At 38.1% G+C, this 27,813-nt stretch overlaps 1 protein-coding gene across 3 annotated transcripts in view; it reads left to right on the top strand.

The window, feature by feature from the left end:
• The window catches only part of PATJ (PATJ crumbs cell polarity complex component), a 392,470-nt gene that overhangs the window by 250,358 nt on the left and 114,299 nt on the right, over nt 1–27,813 (top strand). For all 3 annotated transcript variants that reach the window (XM_040232710.1, XM_040232709.1, XM_040232708.1), the window contains exons 30-31: nt 13,185–13,257; nt 27,494–27,586. In XM_040232710.1, coding sequence (XP_040088644.1) covers nt 13,185–13,257; nt 27,494–27,586 — 166 coding nt within the window. The remainder of the gene's footprint in view (nt 1–13,184; nt 13,258–27,493; nt 27,587–27,813) is intronic.

Below are 27,813 nucleotides of genomic sequence, written 5' to 3'. Positions count from 1 at the left end.
CATCTATCTACAAAACAGTTTATACCTTGCAAAACTGAAACTCCATACCCATTGACAAGTAGCACCCATTCTCTCCTTCCCCCCACCTCCTGGCAACTATCTTTCTGCTTTCTGAATTTAACTACACTGGATACCTTGTAAAAGTGGGCTCATACAGTATTTATCCTTTTGCTACTGGCTTATTTCACTTATCACAATGTTTTCAAGGTTCATCCATGTTGCAGCATATGTCAGAATTGTCTTCCTTTTTTTAAAACTGAATGATGTCCCATGGTATGTTTGTCCATTTGTCTGTTGAGAAACCCTTGGGTTGGTTCTACTTTTTAACTGCTGTGAATAATAGTACTATGAACATGAGTATACAGATATCTGTTTGAGACTATTCTGAGTTCTTTTCCATATATATCCAGAAGTGAAATTGCTGAATTATGTGACAATTCTACTTTTAATTTTTTGAGGAACTACTGGTATTTCCCATAGCAACGGCACTGTACTACACTCCTACTGACTGTAGGCAACGGTTCCAGTTTCTCTACAACCTCACCAACTCTTACTATTTTCTTTCTTTCTTTTTTTGATAGTAGATGGGTATGACTATTGGGTATGACTTCTTCTTTGGAGAGATAGCTTTTCAAGTCATTGCCTGTCTTTTAGTCAGGTTGTTTTGTTGGTGAGTTTAGGAATTCTTTTATGTATTCTGGATATTAACTCATCATCAGATATATGATTTGCAAAAGTTTTCTCTCATTCCATAGATTGTCTTTTCACTCTGTTGATCCACTGAGTTTTTCATGTTAATGTAGTCCAATTTATCTATTTGCTATTGCTTGGGCTTTTGGTGTCCCATCCAAGATATTGCATCATTGCCAAATCCAATGTCATGAATTTCCCCATGTTTTCTTGTAACAGTTTTATAATTTTAGCTCTTATGTTTAGGTCTTTGATCCATTTTGAGTTAATTTTTGTATATGCTATAGGGGAATAATCCAACTTCATTCTTTTGCATGTGGATATCCAGGTTTCCCTGTACCATTTGTTGAAAAGATCATCAATTCTCCCATTGAATAATCCTGGAGCCCTTGTTGTAATCATTTGCCCCTACATTCGGGATTTATTTCAGGGCTTCCTATTTATTCCATTGGTTTATGTGTTTGTTCTTAAGCCAGTACTACATTGTTTTGATTACTATAGCATTGTAGTATATTGTGAAATCAGGAAGGGTGAAAACCTCCAACTTTGTTCTTCTTTTTCAGGATTGTTTTGGCTATTCCATATACATTTTAGGATGGAACACATTTTTACTTTTAAAAGAAGGAAAATGGCTCCTTGGAGATATCTCAAACCCTAATAAATTGAAAGTCATGGAATTCTACAAATGCATGCAGGCACATACAGCTCATTACATCAGATGTCTTTTTTTCATCATTCAGAAATTTTTGTCATAGGCTCAGTGTCTTTTCCTGAAGGATAAACACATTTTCTTCATATCTCATTAATCTTTCTTTTAACTACAATTTGTAGCATTCTTTTAGAGCTTATGTTAGAGAGAGAATCTCATATTTAATCCTAAGGCATTAGTCAATGATTGCTGGATTGACGCTTCAAATAGCATGTTATTGAAATCTCTTACTACAATTTAATTATGATTACAACTTTGAGGGATAAGATATAAACATAAAGGATTTTATCAACAAATATCTGTATGTGACATGTATATACTTATAAGAATGCAGTGAGGTATTAGAAGAACAGAAAAAAGTTGCTGAGAAAACCCATGTAAGCAGTTTAGAAATTCAGAGGATAGAGAGATTACTGTTGTAGAAGTGGATACAGCAAGAGCTAGTTAATGCTACCTGAGAATATTTACATAGGAAAAAAAAATGTCCAAACTGTGTGAACAAATTTCAGTATTTATTGAGTACCTACAGTATCTCAAATACTATGTAAGACATGCACATATATAACTATACATCAAGCAAAGCAAGCACCAAAAGAGGGAACTCTATGCTGTTGGGTTATTCACAGTATATTTGCAGGCTTGGTTGCACAGAGGGGTTTCCACAATTGAGAAGGGAGTGATTTGATTTGACTGAGACACAGAGAAAGCAGAGCAAGGAAACCAGCAGGGACACTGTTGTTAACGTGAAAAGTATTTGAATTAGATGGTGACATAGGGTTGGAACAAAAGAGGAAAAAAAGAATAAAATCTTTAGAATGAATCCTTCAGACTTGGTCATTTCTTTGGGTATAAGGGTTGATGGTTGAATGAATTAAGAGTAGCTGAGAACTTTGCTCCTGGATGTGAGAATCTGAGAGTTAAATTTATATTATAAAACATTGAATGTAAACTATTGTTGCTATGAGATAAGGTTCAAACACGGGGTCAGGAAGATCCCCTGGAAGGAAATGACAACCCACTCCAATATTCTTTTCCTGGGACATCCTGTGGACGGAGGAGCCTGGCTGGCTACAGTCCATGGGGTCGCAAAGAGCTGGACATGAGTTAGTGACTAAATAAGAACAACAACATTGTACTGTGCTTTAGTGTTATGACATATTATCCCTTAATTCTATTAGAATATATTATCCTAATTTTATAGATTAAGAAGTAAGATTTTTTTTAAATTGCTTAGTGTATTGTTTATGTCTTACTGATGGAATTGAAAATAGAACTGTACATTTACCTAGGTGTCCTTAGGACTGGATTTCTTTCCAGAATAGCACCTAGTTGTCTTACACTATAGATAATCCTGAATTCATTTTTTAACTAGGGTATAATTTCTACTCAAAGCAATAGATTTTAAGTGTTCAATTTGTTGAGTTTTGATAATATAAAATATATGCCTGTGTAGCCATCACTCAAAACAAAAATATAAGAAATTCATTCACCCTGGCAAGTTTCCTGGTGCTCCTTTCCAGTTAGTTCCTCCTCCCAGAACCAACACTTCTGATTTCTGTCACCAAAGATTCATTTTAACTTTTCTTGAGCTTCATGAAAAAAAAAAAAATCAAACAGCATCTATTATTTTGTCTGGTTTCTTTCATTTTATATAATTTTTAAAAGATTTATCATTGTTGTCGTGTATATCAATAGTTCCTTAAATTATTGAGGAATACCACCCCAATCTGTGAACATTCCACAATTTGATGATCCATCCTGCTGAAGGTGGATATTTGGGTTGTTTCCAGTTTTTAGCTATTCTGATTAAAGTATAAGCATGATTTTGAGGGGGAAAAGTTATAGAATAAACTTGTTTAGGAGATATTTGAGTCAGGATAGACTCAGTTATGCTTCAGTAACTAGCAGCCCAAATCTCAGTGGCTTAAAACAACAAAGATTTATTTCTTTCTCAAGTTACATGTCCACCTGGGCTCAGCAAGGGGGCTTCTCTGCTCACTACGGTCCTTCAGGTACCCAGTCAACAGAAGTTCCATCTCAGCTTGTGTTTCCATAATCACCAGGGCAGAAAAGCAAACATAGTTAATCAAGTACTGGTTCCATTTTAAAGGTGAAGAAAAACACAAGCCAGAGGATTTAATATCCCTAATTACTATCACAGGAGGCTACTGGGAGAATTACACTCCATTGTACTGTTCACCACCTGACCTGCACTATCAAGCACAATGAATATTTCAAAGCATTGTATAGTCACTATATTTATATGAGGGATGGGTAATGTAGATGTGACACTCCAAAGTTTTTTTTTTTTTTAGTTGCTCAGTCATATCTGACTCTTTGCAACCCCATGGACTGTAGCCTATCAGGCTCCTCTGTCCGTGGGATTTTCCAGGCATGAGTACTGGAGTGGGTTGCCATTTCCTTCTCCAGAGGATCTTCCCAACCCAGGGATCAAACCTGGGTCTCCCACATTGTAGGCAGATGCTTTACCGTCTGAGCCACCAGGGAAATCCACTCCAAACTTGAGTATGAAAAGTTGATCAAGTCAGAGTGAACAGACTTAGAACTCTGCACTGCATCTTCATCTTGAAGAAAATTATGAAATAAATTTATGAGTAAATTGTGACCCAGTAGAACTTTTGCCCAAGGTAGATCTGGGGATAATAGCTTGGGTATATGAGAGAAGAAGATATTTGTGGCTTTGGGTCAAGCTATTAAAATGGGAAACACCATAACACATAGTTAAAAGAGTAGGTTTTGAAACCAGATAGCTGGATTTTAGCCTCAACTTGCTATTTATTAGCTTTGAGACTTTGGTCAGGTATCTTAATCTCTGTGTAAAGTAAAGAAAATAATTGTAACTACCACATAGAGCTGTTATGAAGGTTAAATGAGTTAACATATAAAAAAGAATAGTGGTACATGGTAAGAACTCAAAAGTTATGCTTTTGGTGATCACGTTTCCCAAAACAATACATTTTGCTATGTATTACTTTTCTCATTGTGTAACAAACTACCACAAATTTAATGGCTTAGACCAACACACATTTATTATCTGGTAGTTCAGTAGGTCAGAAGTCTGACACAGAGGGGTTGTACTCTCTGTTTAACATATCACAGAGCAGAAATCAAGATGTTGGCTAGATTGACTTCTCTTCTGGAGCCTTGGGGAGAAATTCACTTCCAGGCTCATTCTTGTTAAGTTTATTTCCTTGTTCTTTTTTTTTTTCTTTTAAACTTTTTATTTTATCTTGGGGTATAATCAATTAATAATGTTGTGATAGTTTTAGTCGTATGTATGCATGTGTCCTGGAGAAGGAAATGGCAACCCACTCCATGGCAAAACCCTTGCACAGAAGAGCCTGGTGGGTTACAGTCTGTGGGGTCGCAGAGTCAGGCACAGCTCAGCATCTACTACTACTGCTATTGTACATGCGTCCATTCACCCCCAAACACCTCTTTCATCCAGGCTGCCATATAACACTGAATAGAGTTCCCTGTGCTTGTCCTTGTTTTTTTTTTTTTCAGTTGCCACGGTTCTTTGTGACCCTATGGACTACAACACACCAAGCTCCCCCGGTCCTTCACTATCTCCTGAAGTCTGCTCAAACTCATGTCCTTTGAGTCACTGAAGCTATCTAACCATCTCATTCTCTGCCCACCCTCTTCTCCTTTTGCCTTCAACCTTTCCCAGCTTCAAGGAGATCTTTTCCAATGAGTCAGCTCATCACATTAGGTGGACAAAGTATTGGAAATTAAGCTTCAGCATCAGTCCTTCCAATGAATATTCAGGGTTTATTACCTTTAATATTGACTGGTTTGATCTCCTTGCAGTCCAAGAGACTCTCAAGAGTCTTCTCCTGCACCACAATTTGAAAGCATCAATTTTTTGGCACTCAGCCTTCTTTATTGTCCAGCGTTCATGTCTGTACCTGACAGAAAAAAAAACCATAACTTTGACTATACAGACCTTTGTTAGAAAAGGGATGTCTCTGCTTTTTAATATACTGTCTAAGTTTGTCATAGCCTTTCTACCAAGGAGCAAACGTCTTTTAATTTCATGGTTGCAGTCACTGTCTGCAATGATTTTGGAGCCCAAGAAAAGGAAATCTGTCACTGCTTCCACATTGTCCCCCTTGTATTTGCTTGTTGGTTATCCTAAAATGGATAGAGCAGTGTATACATGTCCATCCCAAACTCCCAACTATCCCCTCCCCCTGTTCGTTCCCCCTGCAATCGTAAGTTCATTCTCTAAGTCTGTGAGTCTCTTTCTGTTTTATAAGTTCATTTGTATCATTTCTTTTTAGACTCCACATATAAGGGATTCATACAATATTCTCCTCTGTCTGACTTACTTCACTCCATATGACAACCTCTGGGTCCATCCATGTTGCTGCAAATGGCCTTATTTCATTCTTTTTTTTGTCTGAGTAATACTCTATTGTATACATGTACTACATTTTCTTTATCCATCCCTCTGTCAGTTGACATTAGGCTGCTTCCATGTCTTGGCTGTTGTAAACAGTGCTGTAGTGAACGCTGGGGTGCCTATATCATTTCCCCACTCCAGTATTCTTGCCTGGAGAATCCCTTGGACAGAGGAGCCTGGCGGGCTACAGTCCACTGGGTCACAAATAGTCGGACATGACTGAAGCAACTTAGCATTCACCCACGCATATCCTTTAGATCAGGTTTTGGTACAGTATGGAAGTTCCTTGTTGGTTCTTAGTTGGAGATTTCTCTTAGTTTTTAATGGTCATTCACATTATTTGCCATGAGGCCCCTTTTATCTTCAAGCCAGAGATGATACTTGTAATCTCTGACTTTCTATCTCCGACCTCCTGACATTCCTTAGAATTCTTGTAGGTCAACCTACTAACTTTAGAGATCAAGACAATCTCTAAAGTTAGTAGGCTGCAAAAAGTGAAATTTCCAGATTTAAAGGGGACATGTGATTAGGTCTTGCCCAACATGGTAATCTGCCTTTATCTTAAGGTCATCAGTGCTATGTAATATAACCTAATCATGGAAGTGAAATTCATCCTATTTACAACCTGTAAGCCAGAAGGCAGGTGTCTTGGGAGACCTCTTAGAATTCTGCCCAATACATATTGCATGATTTTTACCAATGTGAGTATAATAGCATTGACATCAGGATCCAGAATATATCTTTGTCATAAATATGAATATATTCTGCAAACAAAAAACTGAAATTGGGTATGTTCGTAGTATCCTTTTGGAGAAAAACTACACTGATAGTCCCTAGATAGAAATTCCACTGTCATAATTATCTGTTTACTTAGCTGTGTTCCTCACTAATTGCTAACATCATCAAAGGTAGGAATCATGTTTTATTCATCTTTGTTTTCATAGCATAAATATTTGTTAAATAAACCAATGAAATATTCAAAATAAATTCAGAGCTATATTGTTGAGCTGCAATCAATTAAACTCTAGCTAGTGTAAATTAAAAGGAGAATTTATTGTAAGAATACAAGGATATCTTGTGGACTCTTAAGAATAAGTCATACAGCTGAGACTCTGAAGAGAAGGAACCAGAGTAACTCCAGAGACATCACCAGAAGGAAGTTCTAACCTCATTGTTTAGTGAGGTATTTTCTAGATACCACACTCTTGAGTCTCTGAGTCTGTTCTAAATTTTCAGTGCCTGGGAGAGAGAATCTGATCTGCTTAAAATGAGACAGATGTCTGCTTCTTAAATCCACTGAAGGTGAGGCCAACTGTTAGTGTTACAGAGTATAGACCATCCACGGAATCACTGTGAGTTGGGCAGACACCCCAAGAAACATTCCTTAATTTGGTAAGTACAAATTGCTGGCTGACTGCAGCCAGCATATCATCACTAATTGGTGAAGAAGCTTGGAAAGCGTAGGGCACACCTTTGATAGTTCTGCTTCATATCTTTTCCTGCTTGTTAAGACCTCTTTTACTCAACAGACATTTATAGTATACTTACTCTCTCCTAGGTATTCTGCTACAAGCAGAGGACATAAAGAAATAAGACCCTATTTCTGTGTTTAAAAAGGAGAGAGAATAGCACAAATAATTTTAATAGAGCATGGCAAGTCCAGTGATAAGGACATACCTATATAGGCTTCCATACCTTGGAAATCTCACTTTTATCCATGATAGAAAACCACTTTCTGTCTGCCAACAGCTGTTACATCCTCAACAGGGAATGTAAATTGGTGTAGCTGCTATAGAAAAAAGAATGGAAGTTCCTCAAAAAACTGAAAATAGAGTTGCTATATGACCCTGCAATCCCACTCCTGGGCATGTATCCAGAGAAAACTATAATTCAAAAAGATGAATGCACCCCAGTGTTCATTGTAGCACTACTTACAATAGCCAAGACATGGAAACAACCCAAATATCCATTCATAGATAAATGGATAAAGAACATTTATCCAGTGGAATATTACTCAGTCATCAAAAAGGAGGAAACAATGTCATTGGGAACAACATGGATGGACCTAGAGATTACATTCTAAATGAAGTCAGAAAGAAAAAGACAAACACCACACTGAGGTCACTTACATGTGGAATCTAAAATATAACGCAAATGAACTTATCTACAAAGCAGAAACAGACTCACAGACACAGAGAACAGACTTGTGGTGGCCAAGGGGATCGGGCTTTGGAGGGAGATGGATTGGGAGTTTGGGATTCACAGATGCAAGGTTTTATATAGAGAATAAACAGTCAAGTCCTAATATACAGCACAAGGAACTATATTCAGTATTCTATAATAATAGAAATTATGTCATAGAATAATATAATAATAGAAAAGAATATGAAAAAGGATGTATATATAGCTATATTTTATATATATACATATATATAATCTTCCTTCTGGATATAAGCAGGATTATATGGCAACTCTGTTTTTAGTTTTTTGAGGAACCTCTATGAATAACCATATTCATCTAACTGTATCACTTTGCTTTGTAGTAGAAATTCATACAACATTGTAAATCAACTATACTTCAATAAAATAAACTTTTAAAAAGATACAAATCATGCAAAATAAATAAATGAAAATACCAGCAAATAATTTCAACTACAATTTCTGATTATGTGCTGTATGGGGCACCAAGATATAAGAAATTTGTGTTGATTATACTGGAAATGAAAAGTTACTTATGAAGCAGATTTCATTCCTTGTGAATCATGGACTATGAGAGGTCAGAGGATCCCCAGAAGTCTTTCAGGCTACCTGCCCTTGTGAAGCATAACTGCTTTCTCTCCTTTAGTTTCCCTCTTCCCACTTCTTTCTCTTTAAAATTGTTGTCTTGTCTGTCATACAGATTGAAGTAAGTCAGAAAGAGAAAAACAAATATCATATATTAATACATATATATGGAATCCAGAAAAATGGTACTATGAACCTGTTTGCAGGGCAGGAATAGAGACACAGATGTAGAGAACAGATTTGTGGACACCAGAGGGAGAAGGAGAGGGTGAGATGAATTGAGAGAATGAGAGTGACATGAAGACACCACCATGTGTAAAATGGCTAGCTGGTGGGAAGCTACTGTGTAGAACAGGGAGCTCAGCTCCTTGCTCTGTGATGACATTGAGGCACTGGTGAGATGGGAACAGTGGGAGGGAGGCCAAGAGAGAGTGGATATATGTCTGTACACACACACACATATATAGCTGATTCACATTGTTGTACAGTAAAAACTAATACACATTGTAAAGCAATTATTATTATTATTATTAGGGACTTCCCTATAGCTCAGATGGTAAAGAATCTGCTTGCCATGCAGGAGACATGGGTTCCATCTCTGGGTGGGGAAGATCCCCTGGAGGAGAGTATAGTAACCTTCTCCAGTATTCTTGCCTGGAGAATCCCATGGACAGAGGGGCCTGGCAGGCCACAGTCCATAGGATTGCAAAGAGTCAGACACGACTAAGCGACCAACACACACAAAGCAATTATACTCCAACTAAAAAAAAATCACTCCCCTGATGACAGTGTCTGTGAACACTCACTCATGAGTAGATTGTGAAGGATTATGAACTGTAACTTCTTATAGCAGCTTTCCTCTCTCCACTGAAGTTTTCTATTCTGTGAGGTTTAAAAAAATTAATATGGACTTTAAAAGCCATTAAAGTTATACTATTTTGGGGGAAATTATTAAATTATGAAGTGAGAGCTTGGTCCAGTTAATCATTATTTCTCAATAAAAACTATATTTTTATTGCCTGTAACCTTTGAAAGAGATATGAAAGGCCATCTGCTTAATTACTGCCAAATTCTGCCCCATGGGCTCTGAATCTGGAGCAGACATGTCCTGTTGGCTTTCAGTTCTAAGCTAGAGCTGAGCTCTATTGTGTTATTCCCTGGGGGAAACTGAGTGGGGAAAGGAAATCACCTCTGGGAAAATGGTGTTACTTACCGAGGGGTGACTGATTGCTTCTTCTGTATATGAGAAAACTGCTGAGAAATGGATTGTACTCCCTGAAAAACAATAGCCATCTCTTAACATAATAGTGCATGCTTAAGGCATCTATAATGCTGTCAGAAGAAATAGACATATTCTTCATGTTCTGTGTCACTCTGTGATTTTAGTTTTTTCCCTTTTGCTTTGGTTTGGCTGGTGTGCTAGATAATTCAAGAATTTTAAAAGGTTAAAGCCCAGCTCAGTGGACATGAGTTTGAGTAAAGAGTAAACTCCGGGAGTTGGTGATGAACAGGGAGGCCTGGCGTGCTGTAGTCCATGGGGTCACAAAGAGTCGGACACAACTGAGCGACTGAACTGACTGACTGAAAGCAAGAAATGGGACCTAGACCTCATCTCTTTATGTTCTGCCTTATTCCAAAAGAATTTTTATCAGCTTAGAAGTTTTACAGTTCATCCTACTTACTTAAGAGGTCAGGAAACTGATTTTCTTAGAAGTGATTTCCCCAAAATCTTAAGGTCAGTGGTAGTTCTAGAACTGAAACTACTTCCATCTCCTTATTGAAATTAGTGATCGTTACATTATTTATTTATTTATTTTTTATTTTGACTGCACTGGGTCTTCATTGTAGTGCACAAGCTTCTCTAGTTACAGTGCATGGGCTTTCTCTGCTTATAGCATGCAGGCTCATTAGCTGCCTCATGCCAGCTTATTTGCAATATTTGCCATCTTAGTTCCCAGAATCAAACTGGGCCTCCTTCATTGGAGTGCAGAGTGTTATCCACTTGACCACTAGGCAAGTCCCTTAAAATAACTGTGTTTAGTAAGTCCCCTACATAAGAATCTTCAAGTTGTGAACTTTCAAAGATGTAAATATGCTTTCCATCACTGTCAGCCGTGAGTGAAACTGCAGCTTGCCCTCTGTCTCCTATTGTTGATGATCCTTCAGCTTTACCATCTCCCATCTCCTCTCCCTCCTCTAGTTAGTAGCTCTTCTTGCCTGTTCACTTGATGCCAGCCCCTATATGGCAGCTATTATACTGTATTACTATACTTTTTAAGGTACTATACTATAAGATTAAATGTATTTTCTTTATTTTTATATTTTTTAATATAATATTTTTGTGAAAAGTATTATAAACCTATTACAATACAGAATTATATAGCCTATTATGTTAGTTGGATACCTAGGCTTTGTTGAACTTACAAACAAGTTGGACTTATCGAATGTATTCTAGGAACAGAACTCATTTACATGTAGGGCACTTACTGTACAGACAGTTTACCAGGCACTGTGTTTGCCTTAGGTGATGTAATAGTAGGAAGGTTATGAGTCCTGTCCTTGGAGTGCTTACTGTCTAAGGTGAAGACAGATTTGAAACCAATGTGCATACAAACCAGTTAAGTAAACTGTGAAAGTAAACAGATCTAGGATTATAGATAGGTGCTATAAGCATATAGTGAAAGTCATGGAATGCTTGTTCCCAGAAATTACACTTATTGTGACCTATGGAAGAGAAATTTAAAAAAAATCAGACAAAGGATTTGGGCACCAAGCATTCAGAACAAAAAAGAAGAAGAGAAAAGGCCATGAGGTAGATGGAGCTTGGCTCAGCTGAGAAATGGAAAGAAGGCCTATGTAGCTGGGTTTGAGCAGAGTAAGGAAGGAGAAGTGAGAACAAGACAAGTTCAAAGGTGGGGGCTGGGGCCAGATTCATCAATGCCTGATAACGTCCCTAACAATGTTGGACTTGATCCTCATGCATTAAGGAATCATAGGAAGATCTTAAGCAGGGGGTAGAAATATAATCAGATTTATATTTTAGAACTGTAATAACTGCTGCGTGAAGAATGGACAGAGGATGAAGAGTATAAGTAGGGAGACCAAATAGGAGGTTTTTACTTTAATTCAGAAAAAAAATGATGATAACTTGTACTAGGATAGGATGGAAAGAAATGCAAACATTCAAGATACATTTTAAAGGTTGAATCAATAAGACATCTTGATGGATTGGGTATACAGTTGAGGGGTAAGAGTTCAAGAATGACTTTAGGTTCCTGGTTAAACAACTGGGTCAATATTGTTGATATTTACTAAGGTGGGGAGGAAGTTGACTATGGAATCCTTTGGGAACTGAGTGGGACAAAGAACTCTGTTTTATTTTAAATATTTCTAAGACCGCTAGTGGAATATAATGTAGGTGTTGGGTTTGCAGATCTTAGGTACAGAAAAATATCCAAGCTAAATGTGAATTTGGAAGACATCAATATATAGTCTTTTAATTAAGGGAAATAAACATAGTTGAGATTATTGAGAAGGATAAGTAGGGTATAGATTTAATATAAAGAAAGGCATTTCAGGTAAAGGCAGTGACGTGATTAAACCCTCAAAGTAGGAATGACATTGACCAATGGATCTTTTTCCAGTTGGAGAGACATAAAAATTAAAACATGAGAGTGCATTTGAGTGCCCTCCTAAATCAGGCAGTGGCTGTCATATGTACACCAGACATGGAGATCTGTGAACAGTCTTAGATCTTTGCACACCAGTAAGAAGTCTCTTTGTTTTATATTGTGAAACCTAAAGTTCACATAAACCTTAAGATAATTATTTTGGTCCTGTGAAGTGAATACACAGTAAAAGACAGATCTCCTACAGAACCGCTGCCTACATACCGTTTCTAGTAATGTAGTGGAAGTAAGCCAAACCATCAGGACTGGTATTGATGTTGTTCTGTTCCTGACCCCCAGTAATGAAGTTTCAGCTCCCACTTCTTCTGCTCCAGTTAGGGTGATGAGGAGGAGAATGAGCTTAATCCACAAAGCATTGTCTGTCTGGATCTCTGTTCTCCCCATCCATTACTCCTTCTCTCATAGTCTGCCCATGCAAGAACTGTCATATACATCCCATCATCCTTCATATTGCAGAACAAAGCTAGGAGCCAAGTGAGGAGGCTGGGAACCTTTCCATTTCAAAGAACAAAATGCTCTAGACATTAATGGGGCCCAGAGGTTACACCCTCCCTGATGAAAATTTTATACTCCTCGGTGTTGAAAGAGTTGGTACCTTTCCAAAAGTATCCTCTGCAGCACCTGACTTACCAAGCAGAAGCTGGCCAACTTCTATCATCATCATTCTTTGTCACTAATAATTGTACCTTAGATTTCCTTGAGTAATACATTTCTGTTTGTGCCTAATGGCTTTGCGTGCTTGAAACCAGTGTATATTTACATTTTTAAAAATTCTGTAGTGCTGTGTGTGCATTTTCAACTGAGAACGGAGGAAATGATTCTAATTTGAGCCAAGAATTTAGCATTTGCTGTGTATTGATCCTGCTTATTTTAACGTTTGCAGAAATGAAGACGCAGTCAATCAGATGGCCGTTACTCCCTTTCCATTACCATCAAGTTCCCCAACTTCTATTGAGGTAAGATAACTCCTGATTAGCACTTAGTGACTGAGTTACATGGGTTTTCAGTATCTGGTATTCCAAACTCAGAGTTTATTAGCTGGGGAGTTTCCCTAATTAAAATATGAATTATTTGAGTTATAATTGTAAAGTAATATAAATCAATGTTAAAAAAAAAACGCATTAGAACTTAGTCATATCAGTACTGCCTTCCTCAAAATTCCTGAAGTTTCATTCTAGATGTGCTGCTACTGCTAAGTCACTTCAGTCATGTCCGACTCTGTGCGACCCCATAGACGGCAGCCCACCAGGCTCCCCCGTCCCTGGGATTCTCCAGGCAAGAGCACTGGAGTGGGCTGCCATTTCCTTCTCCAATGCATGAAAGTGAAAAGTGAAAGTGAAGTCGCTCAGTCGTATCCGACTCTTAGTGACCCCATGGACTGCAGCCCACCAGGCTCCTCCGTCCATGGGATTTTCCAGCAATTTGTCCTAATTAAAGATTTCAGAATTTATTAGAAAATTCTCTTTTTTAATGACTGTATTGTACCTTTCTTAATGGTTTCAAAACTATTTAATACTATGGTTTTGGGTGTCTTTAAGTACTTTCATCTATTAATGAAGAAATTACTAATATTTCAAGATTGCTAACATAGTGATCTGCTTCTAGAGATGAATGGATGGATGGATGGTTAGATATATAGATTAATTAGCTAAGAGATTCTCTGCTGAGAGAACATTACATACTCTTCTCATTTTTTACTTATTAATATTAAAAAGCAGAAACATTACTTTGTCAACAAAGGTCTATCTAGTCAAGGCTGTGGTTTTTCCAGTAGTCAGGTATGGATGTGAGAGTTGGACTATAAAGAGAGCTGAGTGCCGAAGAATTGATGCTTTTGAACTGTGGTGTTGGAGAGGGCTCTTGAGAGTCCCTTGGACTGCAAGGAGATCCAACCAGTCCATCCTAAAGGAGATCGGTCCTGGGTGTTCACTGGAAGGACTGATGTTGAAGCTGAAGCTCCAATACTTTGGCCACATGATGCGAAGAGCTGACTCATTGGAAAAGACCCTGATGCTGGGAAAGATTGAGGGCAGGAGGAGAAGGGGACAACAGAGGATGAGACGGTTGGATGGTATTACCGACTCAATGGACTTGGGTTTGGGTAGACTCTCGGAGTTGGTGATGGACAGGGAGGTGGTGTGCTGCAGTTCATGGGGTCACAAAGAGTCGGACACGACTGAGCGACTGAACTGAACTGAACTGAACTGATTATTTTTAATTCCCACAATGCATATTTATTATAACTAATCAAACAATGCAGTGTTAGAAAATTTGATTTTCCTTTCCGCACTTCCTCGAGCAAGTTAATATTTACTGTTTAGTATCTTTCCATTCTTTTTCCTTTGCTTCCATAACAAAATGAACTGTATGAATAGTGTCCCTTTTAGTAAATATTTGATTGTATAATGCTCATTCTTTCCATTCAACAAGTATTCAGTGAGTGCATATTACATGTCAGGTACTCTTAAGGGTATTAAATGTCTAGTTATGAATCAAACAGATAAGGCTCCCTGCCATGGTTCAGTTTACATTCCAATGAGAAGATTAACTAGCAAATACATAAATAAACTTAGAGAATTATCAGGTAGTGTTCAGTGTCTTGCAGATAATTAAAATTACAATAGGGAATGTGGCTTGTGACCACTTTGATTGGTTATAGGGAAAGCTGCATAGACAAGGTGAAATTTAAATAAAATCAAAATGATAAGAAGGAGCCAGACATGCAAAAATTAGGAGGGAGAGCTCTCTCTGCAGAGGGAACAACAATAACTCTCAAGTGAGAATGAGCTAGAGGGTACATTGGGAGCCTGGGGAGTGGTGGGCTAGGATGAGAGGGAGGCAGTGTGAGGTGGGAGGGAGAGAAGAGTTTGATGAGTCAGAGTCAGAAGCTCAGGTTTTAGTCTGTGTGCAGTAGGAGCCACTGGGTATTTTTTAACAGGGAATGAAGTGAAGTGAAGTGAAGTGAAGTCGCTCAGTCATGTCCGACTCTTTGCGACCCCATGGACTACATGTAGCCTACCAGGCTCCTCCGTCCATGGGATTTTCCAGGCAATAGTACTGGAGTGGGTTGCCATTTCCTTCTCCAGGGGATCTTCCCGACCCAGGGATTGAACCCGGGTCTCCCCATTGTAGACAGATGCTTAACCGTCTGAGCCACCAGGGAAGTCCAGGAAATGAGGTGACCTGAAACAGTCTACCAGGTAGAGAATGGACTATAAGAAGGTAAAAGTAACATGCTAGGCAGCAGACACACACACAAGATAGCGGAAGCCCAGGCAAGACCTAATCGCAGTTAGATGAGGTGTTGGTGTTGGAAGCAAAGACTAGAGAGCTGATTGTTGATGTTTTGGATGTTGTGTGTGTGTGTTAATCACTCAGTCTTGTGACACTAGACAGGTGAACTTGAGTGGTTACAGTAACTTCTTGTACTTTATAAGGTTAAGAATAAATGAGAGAGCGAGGAGACGATATCTATATCTATCTGTAGATACCTTGTGCCAGGTACATGGTGAAGTGAAGTGAAAGTGGCCGAGTCGTGTCCAGCCCTTTGTGACCCCATCGACTATACAGTCTGTGGAATTCTCCAGGCCAGAATACTGAAGTGGGTAGCCTTTCCCTTCTCCAGGAGATCTTCCTAACCCAGGGATCAAATCTAGGTCTCCCGCATTGCAGGCAGATTCTTTACCAGCTGAGCCACCAGGGAAGCCCAAGAATATTGGAGTGGGTAGCCTATCCCTTCTCCAGCAGATCTTCCCGACCCATGGTAGCTACCCAATAAATGTTAGTACTTAGTTACTAATTCATTTGTGTTTACAGAATGTCATCCAAGTCCTTTTTTTAGATGGGAAGAGGTTAATACTTAACAGAATAATTTTCCTATAATATTGTTAGTTACAAATTTTCCCATCAAAATAGCATCCCCTTGGAACTGAATTTTTCATTTATCGCCCATACTTTTTCTCAGTACAATGATCAAGGAAAGCGGTCTGTCATCAAACTGTAAATCTACTATGAGAGCCAGTTCCTATATTTCAGAATGAGTAAAGGTATAGTGTTGGTGTCAACATTTAATTTGAGAGGACCATTTCTGAGGTCTCTGGTTTCTTTTGTTTTCTTTCTTTCAGATATGACTTCTAATATTAGCTGTGTATTTTCTCTAGTTTATTCCCAGCCAAATGGTTTCTGCTACCTTCCTGTTGACAGGGCAACCACTTAGAAGAGGATGATTGAACATAGTACCTACTGTGTTAAACACTATCTTGAATGCATTGTCCTGAGGCCTGTTTACATTCATACCTCTGAGAGACAGTATTATTATTTCCACTTTATAGAAGAAGAAACTGGGGTCTAGAGAGGCTATGTAGCATACCCATATGCCCAGAGGCAGCTGTTATTTAGCATTAGTTTCCTCATCTGTCCCTGGGAGTGTTACCACCAAACCTTCATAGATTTGCAGAGGGTAAAGGAAGTAATGTATATAAAGCATTTAGTACAGCTCATGGCACAAAGTAAACACTCAATAAAGGTGAACTATTTATTCTAATATTTAAATGCATTATTCAATATTAGCTACTATTTTCCTTTTTACAGTTGTGCTAACCACAGAAATTATTCTTGTTATTCAATTACCTGTTTTTAAAAAATGCATTTTACTTTTATTTATACATAGCAGAATCAATAAGTCAGAAAAATAACTTGTATTCTGAAAATTTTAAATATTGGTTTTATTTTTTAATAAAGACCAAAAATAGATATAAAATATAAATAATACCAGTATTAAGTTTCAAGAGCCTTATCATAATTCTTAAATATGAATATGCCATTATTTGCATTTAATTTTCCAAAATAGATCATATTAAACATTTAAATTTGTTAATAAATAATAATTCTTTTCTCTAAAAGAATATGCTGTGTGATACTTGTGTTGCATTTTCACAATGAATTATATAATAAAGAGTTGTTTCTTTATTATATTTATTTACTTAACTTTATTAAAGTTCAGTTTCTTTCCAGACTTTTGGCCTCTGATAACTGTCACCAAATTCTGAGTGACAGCCACCCTGCAGGGGGTTTCTGAGGTACTATGTAGGACTGATCTGGGCTATAACACTTCCTTATCCCTTCCATTCACTCGGGTACCCCCTCACTGTGCCGTTTTCCTTTGCAGCTGTTTCCAGTAAGTACTTAAGCATAATTCATATCTGATGTATTATTGAGAGAACCAGCCCATTCAACCTAAGAGATGAAGTACATGACTGTGAATTTGAACCTGACATCATAATTCCACATAATTGAATAGCACTTTTATTAAACGCTAATGGGACCTCATATTTGTTCTTTTATTGAACAAATATTTACTGAGCTCTTATTATGTCTCAAGGACTGTTCTAGACACCAAGACTATAGCAGAGAACAAAATCGCTTCGTGAAGTTGTGTGCTAGCAGAGTGAACAAGAGTGCTGGTTGAATATTGAACAAGAAAACATGAGTTCTTGTTTCAGCTCTACCAGTCATCTGCTGGGCTTCTGACCTCCATGAAGATACTTAACCTTGCCAAGTCTGCCTTTTTCTGTAAAGCAGATTAATAGCCTTCCCTGCCTGTGTGAACAGGTAGCTATGAGGACTGAGTACTAAATGTAGGTAAAAGTATTTTATAATCCACACAGCTCTATACATATGTAAGGGATTATTAGCATTCCTGCTGCTCTCCTTTTGGCAGTTGTAATATTGTTGGGGCACTTACAGAAGTGATTAAGAACATAAACTTGGAAGTTGATAGATTTGAACCCTAATCATTGCTTTGACATTCACTAACAAAATGAACTTGAACCTTAAGCTCAATAAGCTTGTTTTCTTTATTTTTAAAAGGCATTTGATAGTAATAATTTTCCATATTTCTTAGAAGAGCTGAATAATGTTTATAAAACTTTTAGCATTGTTCTTGGCACACACTAAGAACTCACCATAGTTGTGGCTGTACTTGTATTGCACAGGCCTCTAGCAGGACTCTCAGCCTCCGGCATCTTTGGTATTCAGCAGTTACATTTAATGTAGGATTTCTTTTCTTCTTGTATTTGTCTTCTTGATCAAATATTTTTAATACCCATTTCTTGCTTATCAGAGCTGTATTTCAAAATCTTTGTTTCCAGGTTAGAATTAAGGCTTTATACTTGCCTCCACTAATCACCCGTCTTTTCTCACTAGTGTGAGTGCCCCTGCCGGGCACTCCACATATACATGTGTTGAATTTTCCCTCCTTATGCTTTTGTTCCTGTTGTTTCTACCTAGGTTGCATTCCCACTTCCTCTTTATTAATTAATAACCTTTATGCATTCATTGACCTTATTAATTCATAAGTCCTTGGAGAATCACTCTTTTGAATCCTCTTCCAAGTTTTCTATGACTTAAAATGAATAAAATAATGTACATAGATTAATAAACAGAACACCTGTAATACAAGTGCTCAAAAACATGAGATACTTTTCTCATGACCAACTTCATCCCACACTGTTCCCTTTGGGAATCTTTACTCCCTTCATAGTTAAGTAACACTCATGATTCATTTAAAAAGTAAAAATTTCCCCTTTTTCTTTATGTGACATCACTTGAGTGTGTAGAAAAAGAGGGACCCATTTCTAAATGGGTTTATCAATTAGGATTCTGTCACTTTTCCTTCCCTTGTTATCACTGTGTTTTATTATAATAATGTAGGACTGTAAACACCACACTAAACTGTATTCTTTTTTAGGGCCAGGCTTATTGTCTCCCTGATCACTGAATCCTCAGTGCTTAACATGTAGTACTTGCTTAATAAATGTTTGTAGAATAAGTGAATGGCTTTCCTACTGTATCCTTGATGCTTCATTTTAGTGTTGCATACTTACTTCTTACTGATTCAATTCATTCTGCCATTACTTGCCAAATACCTACTTTGTAGAACATAAAAGAATTAATTGCACAAGTCTCTAGACTCAAAGAACTTGCAGTCTAACATGGGAAATAACACATGTATGTTACTAAAATAAGGTGTCCTAAGAGATAAAGTTTTAGGAGGAGTTCACAGAAGATGAATACCAGAAGATGTTCTCCTGGTAGGAGAACAGATATATTGAATTTTAAAATATGAATATGGATAAGAATGTAGGAACAGCACAACCAAAAGCCCAGAAATAAGAAAAATCAGGATGTGGAAAGGGGAGAAGAATACAATAGGATGTGAAAGGGAGTAATAGAGAATGGAATTGAAAAAATAAATTGAGGTCAAATGAGAGAGACTTGAATGTAAATCTCAGAAGGACTGGATGTTATGCATTAGGTATTTGGAGCTGTTGAAGGTGTTTTGAATAATGAAATAGTCTGATCAGGGCTCTACTCCAAATAGCTTAGTCTAATAGCAAAGTCAAAAGTGTTTTGACATTAGAAACCCAATTAGGAAGTTACTGCTATAGTGTCTCCTAAGAGTTATGAGGACTCGTGTATATCTGGGAGTCAAGATGTTTATTCCATTCCTCCACAAAGCAAGCAGAATCTTTTAGATTATCTTTATAGAAGAAAGAACCTTCATTTTCTTTTTGTTTCAGAAGTTGTGCTTTTTTGAATACCAAGTGAGATGGAACAGACTTCATAAAGAATGGAGAGGTTGATTACCCAGGGAATCCTATTAGCATAATTTCCATTTAATCTTTTATTGTGTATTGCCTTTCTAGAATTCTGAATAGCCTTGAAAATATGGTCACAATTAGGGATAGGAGAAAGAAATTTAATTTGTCACATCAAGCAAACATGACTTTGCAGAAAGAAATATTGGTGAACTTAGGTGGTTGGCAATGAAACTAATAAATCATTTTGTGGGTTTTTTTGAAGGGAGTATTGGATTTATGAAATATGGGGATGACAAAATTTAAACTAACTTAAGTTTTATTTTGGGGAAAAAAGAGTTTTTAATTATATCAGAGAGGTATAGTTGCTAGGGTTTTTTATTATTAATTTTGCTTGCTGATAAGTCACTTCAGTCGTGTCTGACTCTGTGCGACCCATAGACGGCAGCTCACCACGCTCCCCCGTCCCTGGGATTCTCCAGGCAAGAACACTGGAGTGGGTTGCCATTTCCTTCTCCAATGCATGAAAGTGAAAAGTGAAAGTGAAGTCGCTCAGTCATGTCCGACTCTTAGCGACCTCATGGACTGTAGTCCACCAGGCTCCTCCACCCATGGGATTTTCCAGGCAAGAGTACTGGAGTGGGGTGCCATTGCCTTCTCCCATTAATTTTGCTTAGTAAAATCTTAAAAGGAAAACAGTTGTATATACTGATATGCTCCTTTGTCTTGTTAAATAAAGAGAGGAGGAAAGAAACAACACTGTGTCAGTTTTATCTGATCAGAAGTGTTTTTCTAATCCACAGTAATATCCTTAACTAATTTAACTTTCATTGATAGTCTAGTCTTAAATAAAACATAAATTCCTACTGTCAAGGTTCTCTCTCAGTGTCTACTTGGTGAAAACTATAGACATTTAGTGGGTATGAAAAAAAGTAGTACAAAAAATATAAAATTTATCATCACTTTATGTAGAAAATCTTGGAGGAACCCACTGGAGGAAGTTTAAAATTTTCAGAGGGTTTGGAAGAGACTTCTCAGTAGAGATTGAATAGCATTTATCAGTCCTTTTTTGGTGACTCTGGAGTCGGGGGTGGGAGGGGGGAAAAGTCTATTTTAAATGTATGAACCATGAGCCTTGCTCTTTCCTTTCATTTATCTATAAAGCATAATTCACTATGGAATCTTCTGACCGTAGTCTTCACGGGGAAAGGTTATTCTCTTTGAGCAGCCTGGGCTGAACAGGCAGCTTTGGACAGGTGGTCTGAAGATCAGCAACAGGGGAAGGGGACACCCAGCCATCCAGAACAGCTGAATCATCTTGGGTGTTAGTGGGCTGCTATCCATCACCAGATGGTCTTCAAACCACCCTGATGCAATTGTGCTTTGGAAATCATGCCTACTGACCTGTTTTCCCCTTTCTATCTCTGATTGACTCCTGTTTTTTAAGCTCCTAGTCAGCAGGGTAATTTATACATATGAGCCATTCTGTTCTCAGAACAGAACCCTCATTGTTTTGCTCTGTGCTTCATTTAAGCATGAAAACTCTTATGTAACCTTGGTTCTCCTAGAAAAGTAAATACTTTATTTGCTAACCTCTTTTGACTCCAACTTCCTTTACCTGTCTCTTCTCTCCATCTAGATTTTGACTTCATATCCTCCTTTATGGAGCTATCTCAGACTAAACAAGTAACTAAAAACAAAAGAAATGTTTTAGAAGAGACTCAAGGTACAGTTATAAAGAGCATCAACCTTGAAATGAGACAGAACTTAGGATGAATATAAAAATGAATTAGACTAAGGAAATGAATGAGGCACAGATGTTGGATTCAAGCATTTTTCCATCTCATTGGGGAGATCAATTCTTCACATACATAATTACGATACAAATGAGATGATGGAAGTGACATAAGAGGCTCATGTAGACTGTTAGGTAAGCTGAGGGGAAGAAGAGACATCCTTCTGCTAAGAATAAGGAAAGGGTTTATGGAGTAAGGTGGATTTGAGACATAGCATTGTATGATAAATTCTGTGGATGTTAGATATAAAGGGTATTCTTTTTTTGTTTTTATCCAAATCTTAAAGGATATATAGACCATCTGTCTTACCCATATTTTCTTGAATTTTCAAAGCTAAAGCATCAAACTACTGTTTTCTTTCCCTCTTTAGTATTCATTTTATAAAGACCAAGAAAATTTCATTTCTTATACTTCCATGCTGAAAGAAATGTAAAGATTTCTCTGATTCTCTAAATAATATTTTCCTTTCCCTAAGGAGACATATATGTAATTAGATGAATGGCATCAGCTAACCACCAACTTGGTTAAAAAAAATCTCTCATCTAGGACAGAGGAGGTGGCAATTTGCAGGGTTACTTGAGAAGCCACCTGTGGATTTGTCTTACAATCCAATGCTATAGTTACAAGCTTTGTTTCTATTACCTCCTCCAGTTGGATAGCATAGCCTCCCCAGGGCCTCTACAGGGCTTCCCACAGCTTACAGAACCAGATACTGAGTAACCAGGGCATTAAAAGTTTTTCTTTCTTTTAAAAGTATAATTTTTTTCTGTCTCTAGAACTTACCCACTATCTAAAACACTGAAAAGCTATATATTTTCAAGCTTTGTTTCTTAACTTTGACATGTTTGTATTATATGGTAATTTCTTGATTATGCAAAATTCATGGAGAGATGTTCTATCTAATGAAATTTTCTGGGTAACAAACTCTAAAATACTTTTTGTTAATCTAATGACAGTGATATTTTTTAAGCTTCTGAATCCTGTCTTTCATAAGATTAGTTATCAACACTCATAAATAAAAAGAAAGAATAAGAAACAGGAGCATCATTTAATTTACTTAGGGCCTGAGGCATGGTTACCAACAATATGGCTTTTGGTGGTAGTCTTACCTAGCTGTGATTCCTGGGTCTGCCTCTTATTGGCTAGGGTTCTTTAACAGATTATTTTAAATGTGTCACTTTTTCTTATTTGTGAATTGGGATCACAGTGGTACTCATTTATTTAGCCTTTTTATGATAACTACATGAAACAGGTCATAAACAAAGCCTGTCTCAACAAAAAGCTAAAAATAAAAATTAATAGCACTTAAGTCAGTTCAATTCAGTCACTCAGTCATATCCGACTCTTTGCGACCCCATGAATTGCAGCACGCTAGGCCTCCCTGTCCATCACCAACTCCCAAAGTCTACCCAAACCCATGTCCATTGAGTCGGTGATGCCATCCCACCATCTCCTCCTCTGTCGTCCCCTTCTCCTCTGGCCCCCAATCCCTCCCAGCATCAGAGTCTTTTCCAATGAGTCAACTCTTCATATGAGATGGCCAAAGTATTGGAATTTCAAGTTTAACATCAGTCCTTCCAATGAACACCCAGGACTGATCTCCTTTAGGATGGACTGGTTAGATCTCCTTGCAGTCCAAGGGACTCTCACGAGTCTTCTCCAACACCACAGTTCAAAAGCATCAATTCTTCAGTGCTCAGCTTTCTTCACAGTCCAACTCTCACATCCATACACGACTACTGGAAAAACCATAGCCTTGACTAGACGGACCTTTGTTGGCAAAGTAATATCTCTGCTTTTGAATATGCTATCTAGGTTGGTCATAACTTTCCTTCCAAGGAGTAAGCGTCTTTTAATTTCATGGCTGCAATCACCATCTGCTGTGATTTTGGAGCCCCCCAAAATAAAGTCTGACACTGTTTCCACTGTTTCCCCATCTATTTCCCATGAAGTGATGGGACCAGATGCTATGATCTTCATTTTCTGAATGTTGACCTTTAAGCCAACTTTTTCCACTCTCCTCCTTCACTTTCATTAAGAGACTTTTTAGTTCCTCTTCACTTTCTGCCATAAAAGTGGTGCCATCTGCATATCTGAGGTTATTGATATTTCTCCTGGCAATCTTGATTCCAGCTTGTGTTTCTTCCAGCCCAGCATTACTCATGATGTACTCTGCTGCTGCTGATAAGTCACGTCAGTCGTGTCCGACTCTGTGCGACCCCATAGATGGCAGCCCACCAGACTCCCCGTCCCTGGGATTCTTCAGGCGAGAACACTGGAGTGGGTTGCCATTTCCTTCTCCAATGCATGAAAGTGAAAAGTGAAAGTGAAATAACTCAGTTGTGTCCGACCCTCAGCGACCTCATGGACTGCAGCCTACCAGGCTCCTCTGTCCATGCAATTTTCCAGGCAAGAGTACTGGAATGGGATGCCATTGCCTTCTCCGCATGATATACTCTGCATATAAGTTAAATAAGCAGGGTGGCAATATACAGCCTTGACATACTCCTTTTCCTATTTGGAACCAGTCTGTTGTTCCATGTCCAGTTCTAACTGTTGCTTCCTGACCTGCATACAGGTTTCTCAAGAGACAGGTCAGATGGTCTGGTATTCCAATCTTTTTCAGAATTTTCCACAGTTTATTGTGATCTACACAGTCAAAGGCTTTGGCATAGTCAATAAAGCAGAAATAGATGTTTTCTGGGACTCTCTTGCTTTTTATATGATCCAGCAGATGTTGGCAGTTTGATCTCTGGTTCCTCTGCCTTTTCTAAAACCAGCTTGAACATCTGGAAGTTCACGGTTCATATATTGCTGAAGCCTGGCTTGGAGAATTTTGAGCATTACTTTACTAGTGTGTGAGATGAGTGCAATTGTGCGGTAGTTTGAGCATTCTTTGGCATTACCTTTCTTTGGGATTGAAATGAAAACTGACCTTTTCCAGTCCTGTGGCCACTGCTGAGTTTTCCAGATTTGCTGGCATATTGAATGTAGCAACTAGTGTTGTGCTAATAGACATTTTACAAGTTAGTGCGTTACTCTTTAAGACAACCTGATGGGATAGTATTTTTAACTTGATATTTTTGTTTATACTTTAAAAAAAAGTGCAGTTGGCACTTGAATAACATGAGGTGGGTCCACTTACGTAGATTTTTCCAATAATAAATACTGCTGTATTACCCAATTTGCGATTGGATGCCAAAGGACCACAGATACAGGGGGCAAACTATAAATTATACACAAATTTTCAGCTGTTGGGAGGATCTGTGTTTCTAATCCTCACATTGTTCATTAATCTGCTCTACTCAGATTTAGAAAGTAACTTGCAGATAATCTTATAATTCTCACGGCAGAGTTGAGACTTGAGTTCAGATCTGGCCAATTCTAAAGCCCATGCTACTTACCTTGAATTTTTTTTTTTTTTTTAGATATTTCTCATAACTCTCCTTGATTGTTTTACAACAGACAATTGGTTCATTGTTGTTCAGTCACTGAGTTGTGTTGGACTCTTTGTCACCCCATGAACTGCAGCATGCCAGGCTTTCCTGTCCTCCAGTATCTCCCACAGTTTGTTCAAACTCATGTCCATTGAGTCAGTGATGCCATCCAACCATCTCATCCTCTTTCACCCTCTTCTTCTCTTGCCCTCAATCTTTCCCAGCATCAGGGTCTTTTCCAGTGAGTTGGCTCACCCCATCAGGTGGCCAAAGTATTGGAACTTCAGCTTCAGCATCAGTCCTTTCAACGAATATTCGGGGTTGATTTCTTTTAGGATTGGCAGTTTGATCTCCTGCAGTCCAAGGGACTCTCAAGAGTCTTCTCTAGCACCACAATTTGAAAGCATCAATTAATTCTTTAATACATACTAATTCTTCTGTAATTGAACAGTGTAGAAATAACTAAGGCAAAATTCCCCAATCCCTAATCCTACTCCCCAGAAGTACAGAATTTAAAAAATTTGTGCTATATGCTTTCAAGTATTTCCCCTGCATCTATATGTATATGATGTGAAGAACTGATTCATTTGAAAAGACCCTGATGCTGGGAAAGTTTGAAGGTGGATAAGAAGGGATGACAGAGGATGAGATGGTTGGATGGCATCACTGACTCAATGGACATGAGTTTGAGTAAATTCTGGGAGTTGGTGATGGACAGGGAGGCCTGGTGTGCTGCAGTCCATGGAGTTGCAAAGAGTTGAACATGACTGAGTGACTGAACTTAACTGATATCTATATGCTGTATGGGGCTCTTTTCTGAAAAGATTGTGCTAATTTACACTTTCAATGGTGTGCAAAAGTTCCTATTTCCCTGCACCATTTTTAAAACTGAATGTTCTCTATTTGCTTGTCCATTTTATAGATGAAAGAATGTCATATCTTTGCTTTAATTTGCACTTCTTAAATTATGATGTTGAATGTCTCAAAATCAAAACAATTTCTCTATAAACAGTCCCACATGAATTTGTAATAATCCCAGATGGTGGTGTTTTAAAATAAAAATCCATATAAATATAATGTAGATACTCCATTTATTATCCTTATTCTCCTCTATGTGCCCCCAGAAAGCAAAACAAATAACTATAATATTTAACATATCATAATTCAATTGAGAAGATGCCTAATGTGCCTTGGAATTTTAATATGGCTTATTATTACCAGATGTCTCATTTACATTACGTAAATATTTTTAGGAATTTTCGGAAAAGAATCATCAAGAAAGCAAGTACTGTATTCCAACCCAGTATTTATCAAATGCTTTCCATGTGCCAGGCAGGGAACTCAGTACCTAAGTTTTAGAGAGAAACAAGATAAATATAAGCTCTTATCAAATAGTTTAGTCTTGTACAGAAGATAAGCAAATGTCTCTGAAAGTTTTGACTGGAGAGGACAGAGTAGCTAATTCAGACTGACTGAAGCAATAAATAAGTGTATTAGCTCTCCTTAAAAAGATTGCTAAGAGTAAAGCTGAGCTTCAGGTCTGGTTGGCCCGGTGCCCTGATTTTGTCATCGGAGAGCCAGTTCTTCCATCTTTGTCTTTGCTCTGTCATTCAGTCTAGTTTCCTTCTGGCTATGGGATGGCTGTCCATGGCTATTTGCATTTTATATTCTTGTTAATTTGGGAGCCATGGGGACTTCTTGTGGTTCTTTTAAGATCTAGGAAGGACCTTTTCAGAAGTCTCCAAGAAACCTCTCTTGATGCCTCACTGACAAGAACTGGACCACATACCCATTCCTGGTAGAATCATTGGCCAAAAGAATTGAGATTAGCTTTAAGACAACCAGGCCTACTCTGGGGGCAGAGTCATCATCCTTGTTCAGTCACTCAGTCATGTCTGACTCTTTGTGACCCTATAGACTGCAGCACTCCAGGATTCCCTGTCCTTTACTATCTTCCAGAGACTCAAACTCATCTCCATTGAGTCGGTGATCCAACCATCTCATCCTCTGTCACTCTCTTCTTCTCTTACCCTCAATCTTTCCCAGCATCAGGGTCTTTTGCAGTAAGTTGGCTCTCCCCATCAGGTGGCCAAAGTATTGGAGCTTCAGCTTCAGCATCAGTCCTTCCAGTGAGTATTCAGGGCAGAGAGTAGGGATCAGCTTTCTCTGAGCAACAGATAGATACCTGAAAAAAAAAAAAAAAAAAAAAAAGAAAGGCCTTCCGCTGGAAAGGAAAAAGAGGAAACCATATCCACAATATCCACTGCAACAATAAAGCAAGCAACTCTGATAAAGTACATTTTAGGTGATGTGAGTGAAGAATGACATCTTTGCCACTTTTTTTTTTTTAATGTCTCATAGGATCAGAGCGGCTCTGAACTGGTTAGTGGTGAGGAAGACTCCAGTCTCGAAGTTGGTCTTAAACCATCTCCTGAAAGTGAAAGCTCCAAACTGGTGAGAATCCTGGTTATTTCATCCAATGTTCCTTTTAGGGATGAATTGTTTATATTTTGGATCAGTTGTTGTGTTTACTTCTCTTTGAATCTTGATCTCTGAGACAGCGGAAGCTATTCTGTGTAGCGAATGGCCCATCCACATACCGAATGACCTAAGGAACAGAGCGTCCTCCTGCTTTCTTGAGTTGGAGCTGTCTGGGACTAAAGAAGCAATCTCTCTTTTAA

The sequence above is a fragment of the Oryx dammah genome, unplaced genomic scaffold, assembly GCF_014754425.2.
Source record: "Oryx dammah isolate SB20612 unplaced genomic scaffold, SCBI_Odam_1.1 HiC_scaffold_28, whole genome shotgun sequence".
Taxonomy (NCBI): domain Eukaryota; kingdom Metazoa; phylum Chordata; class Mammalia; order Artiodactyla; family Bovidae; genus Oryx; species Oryx dammah.
The sequence above is the reverse complement of the archived record's forward strand: the minus strand, read 5'-3'. Positions and strand labels throughout refer to the sequence as shown.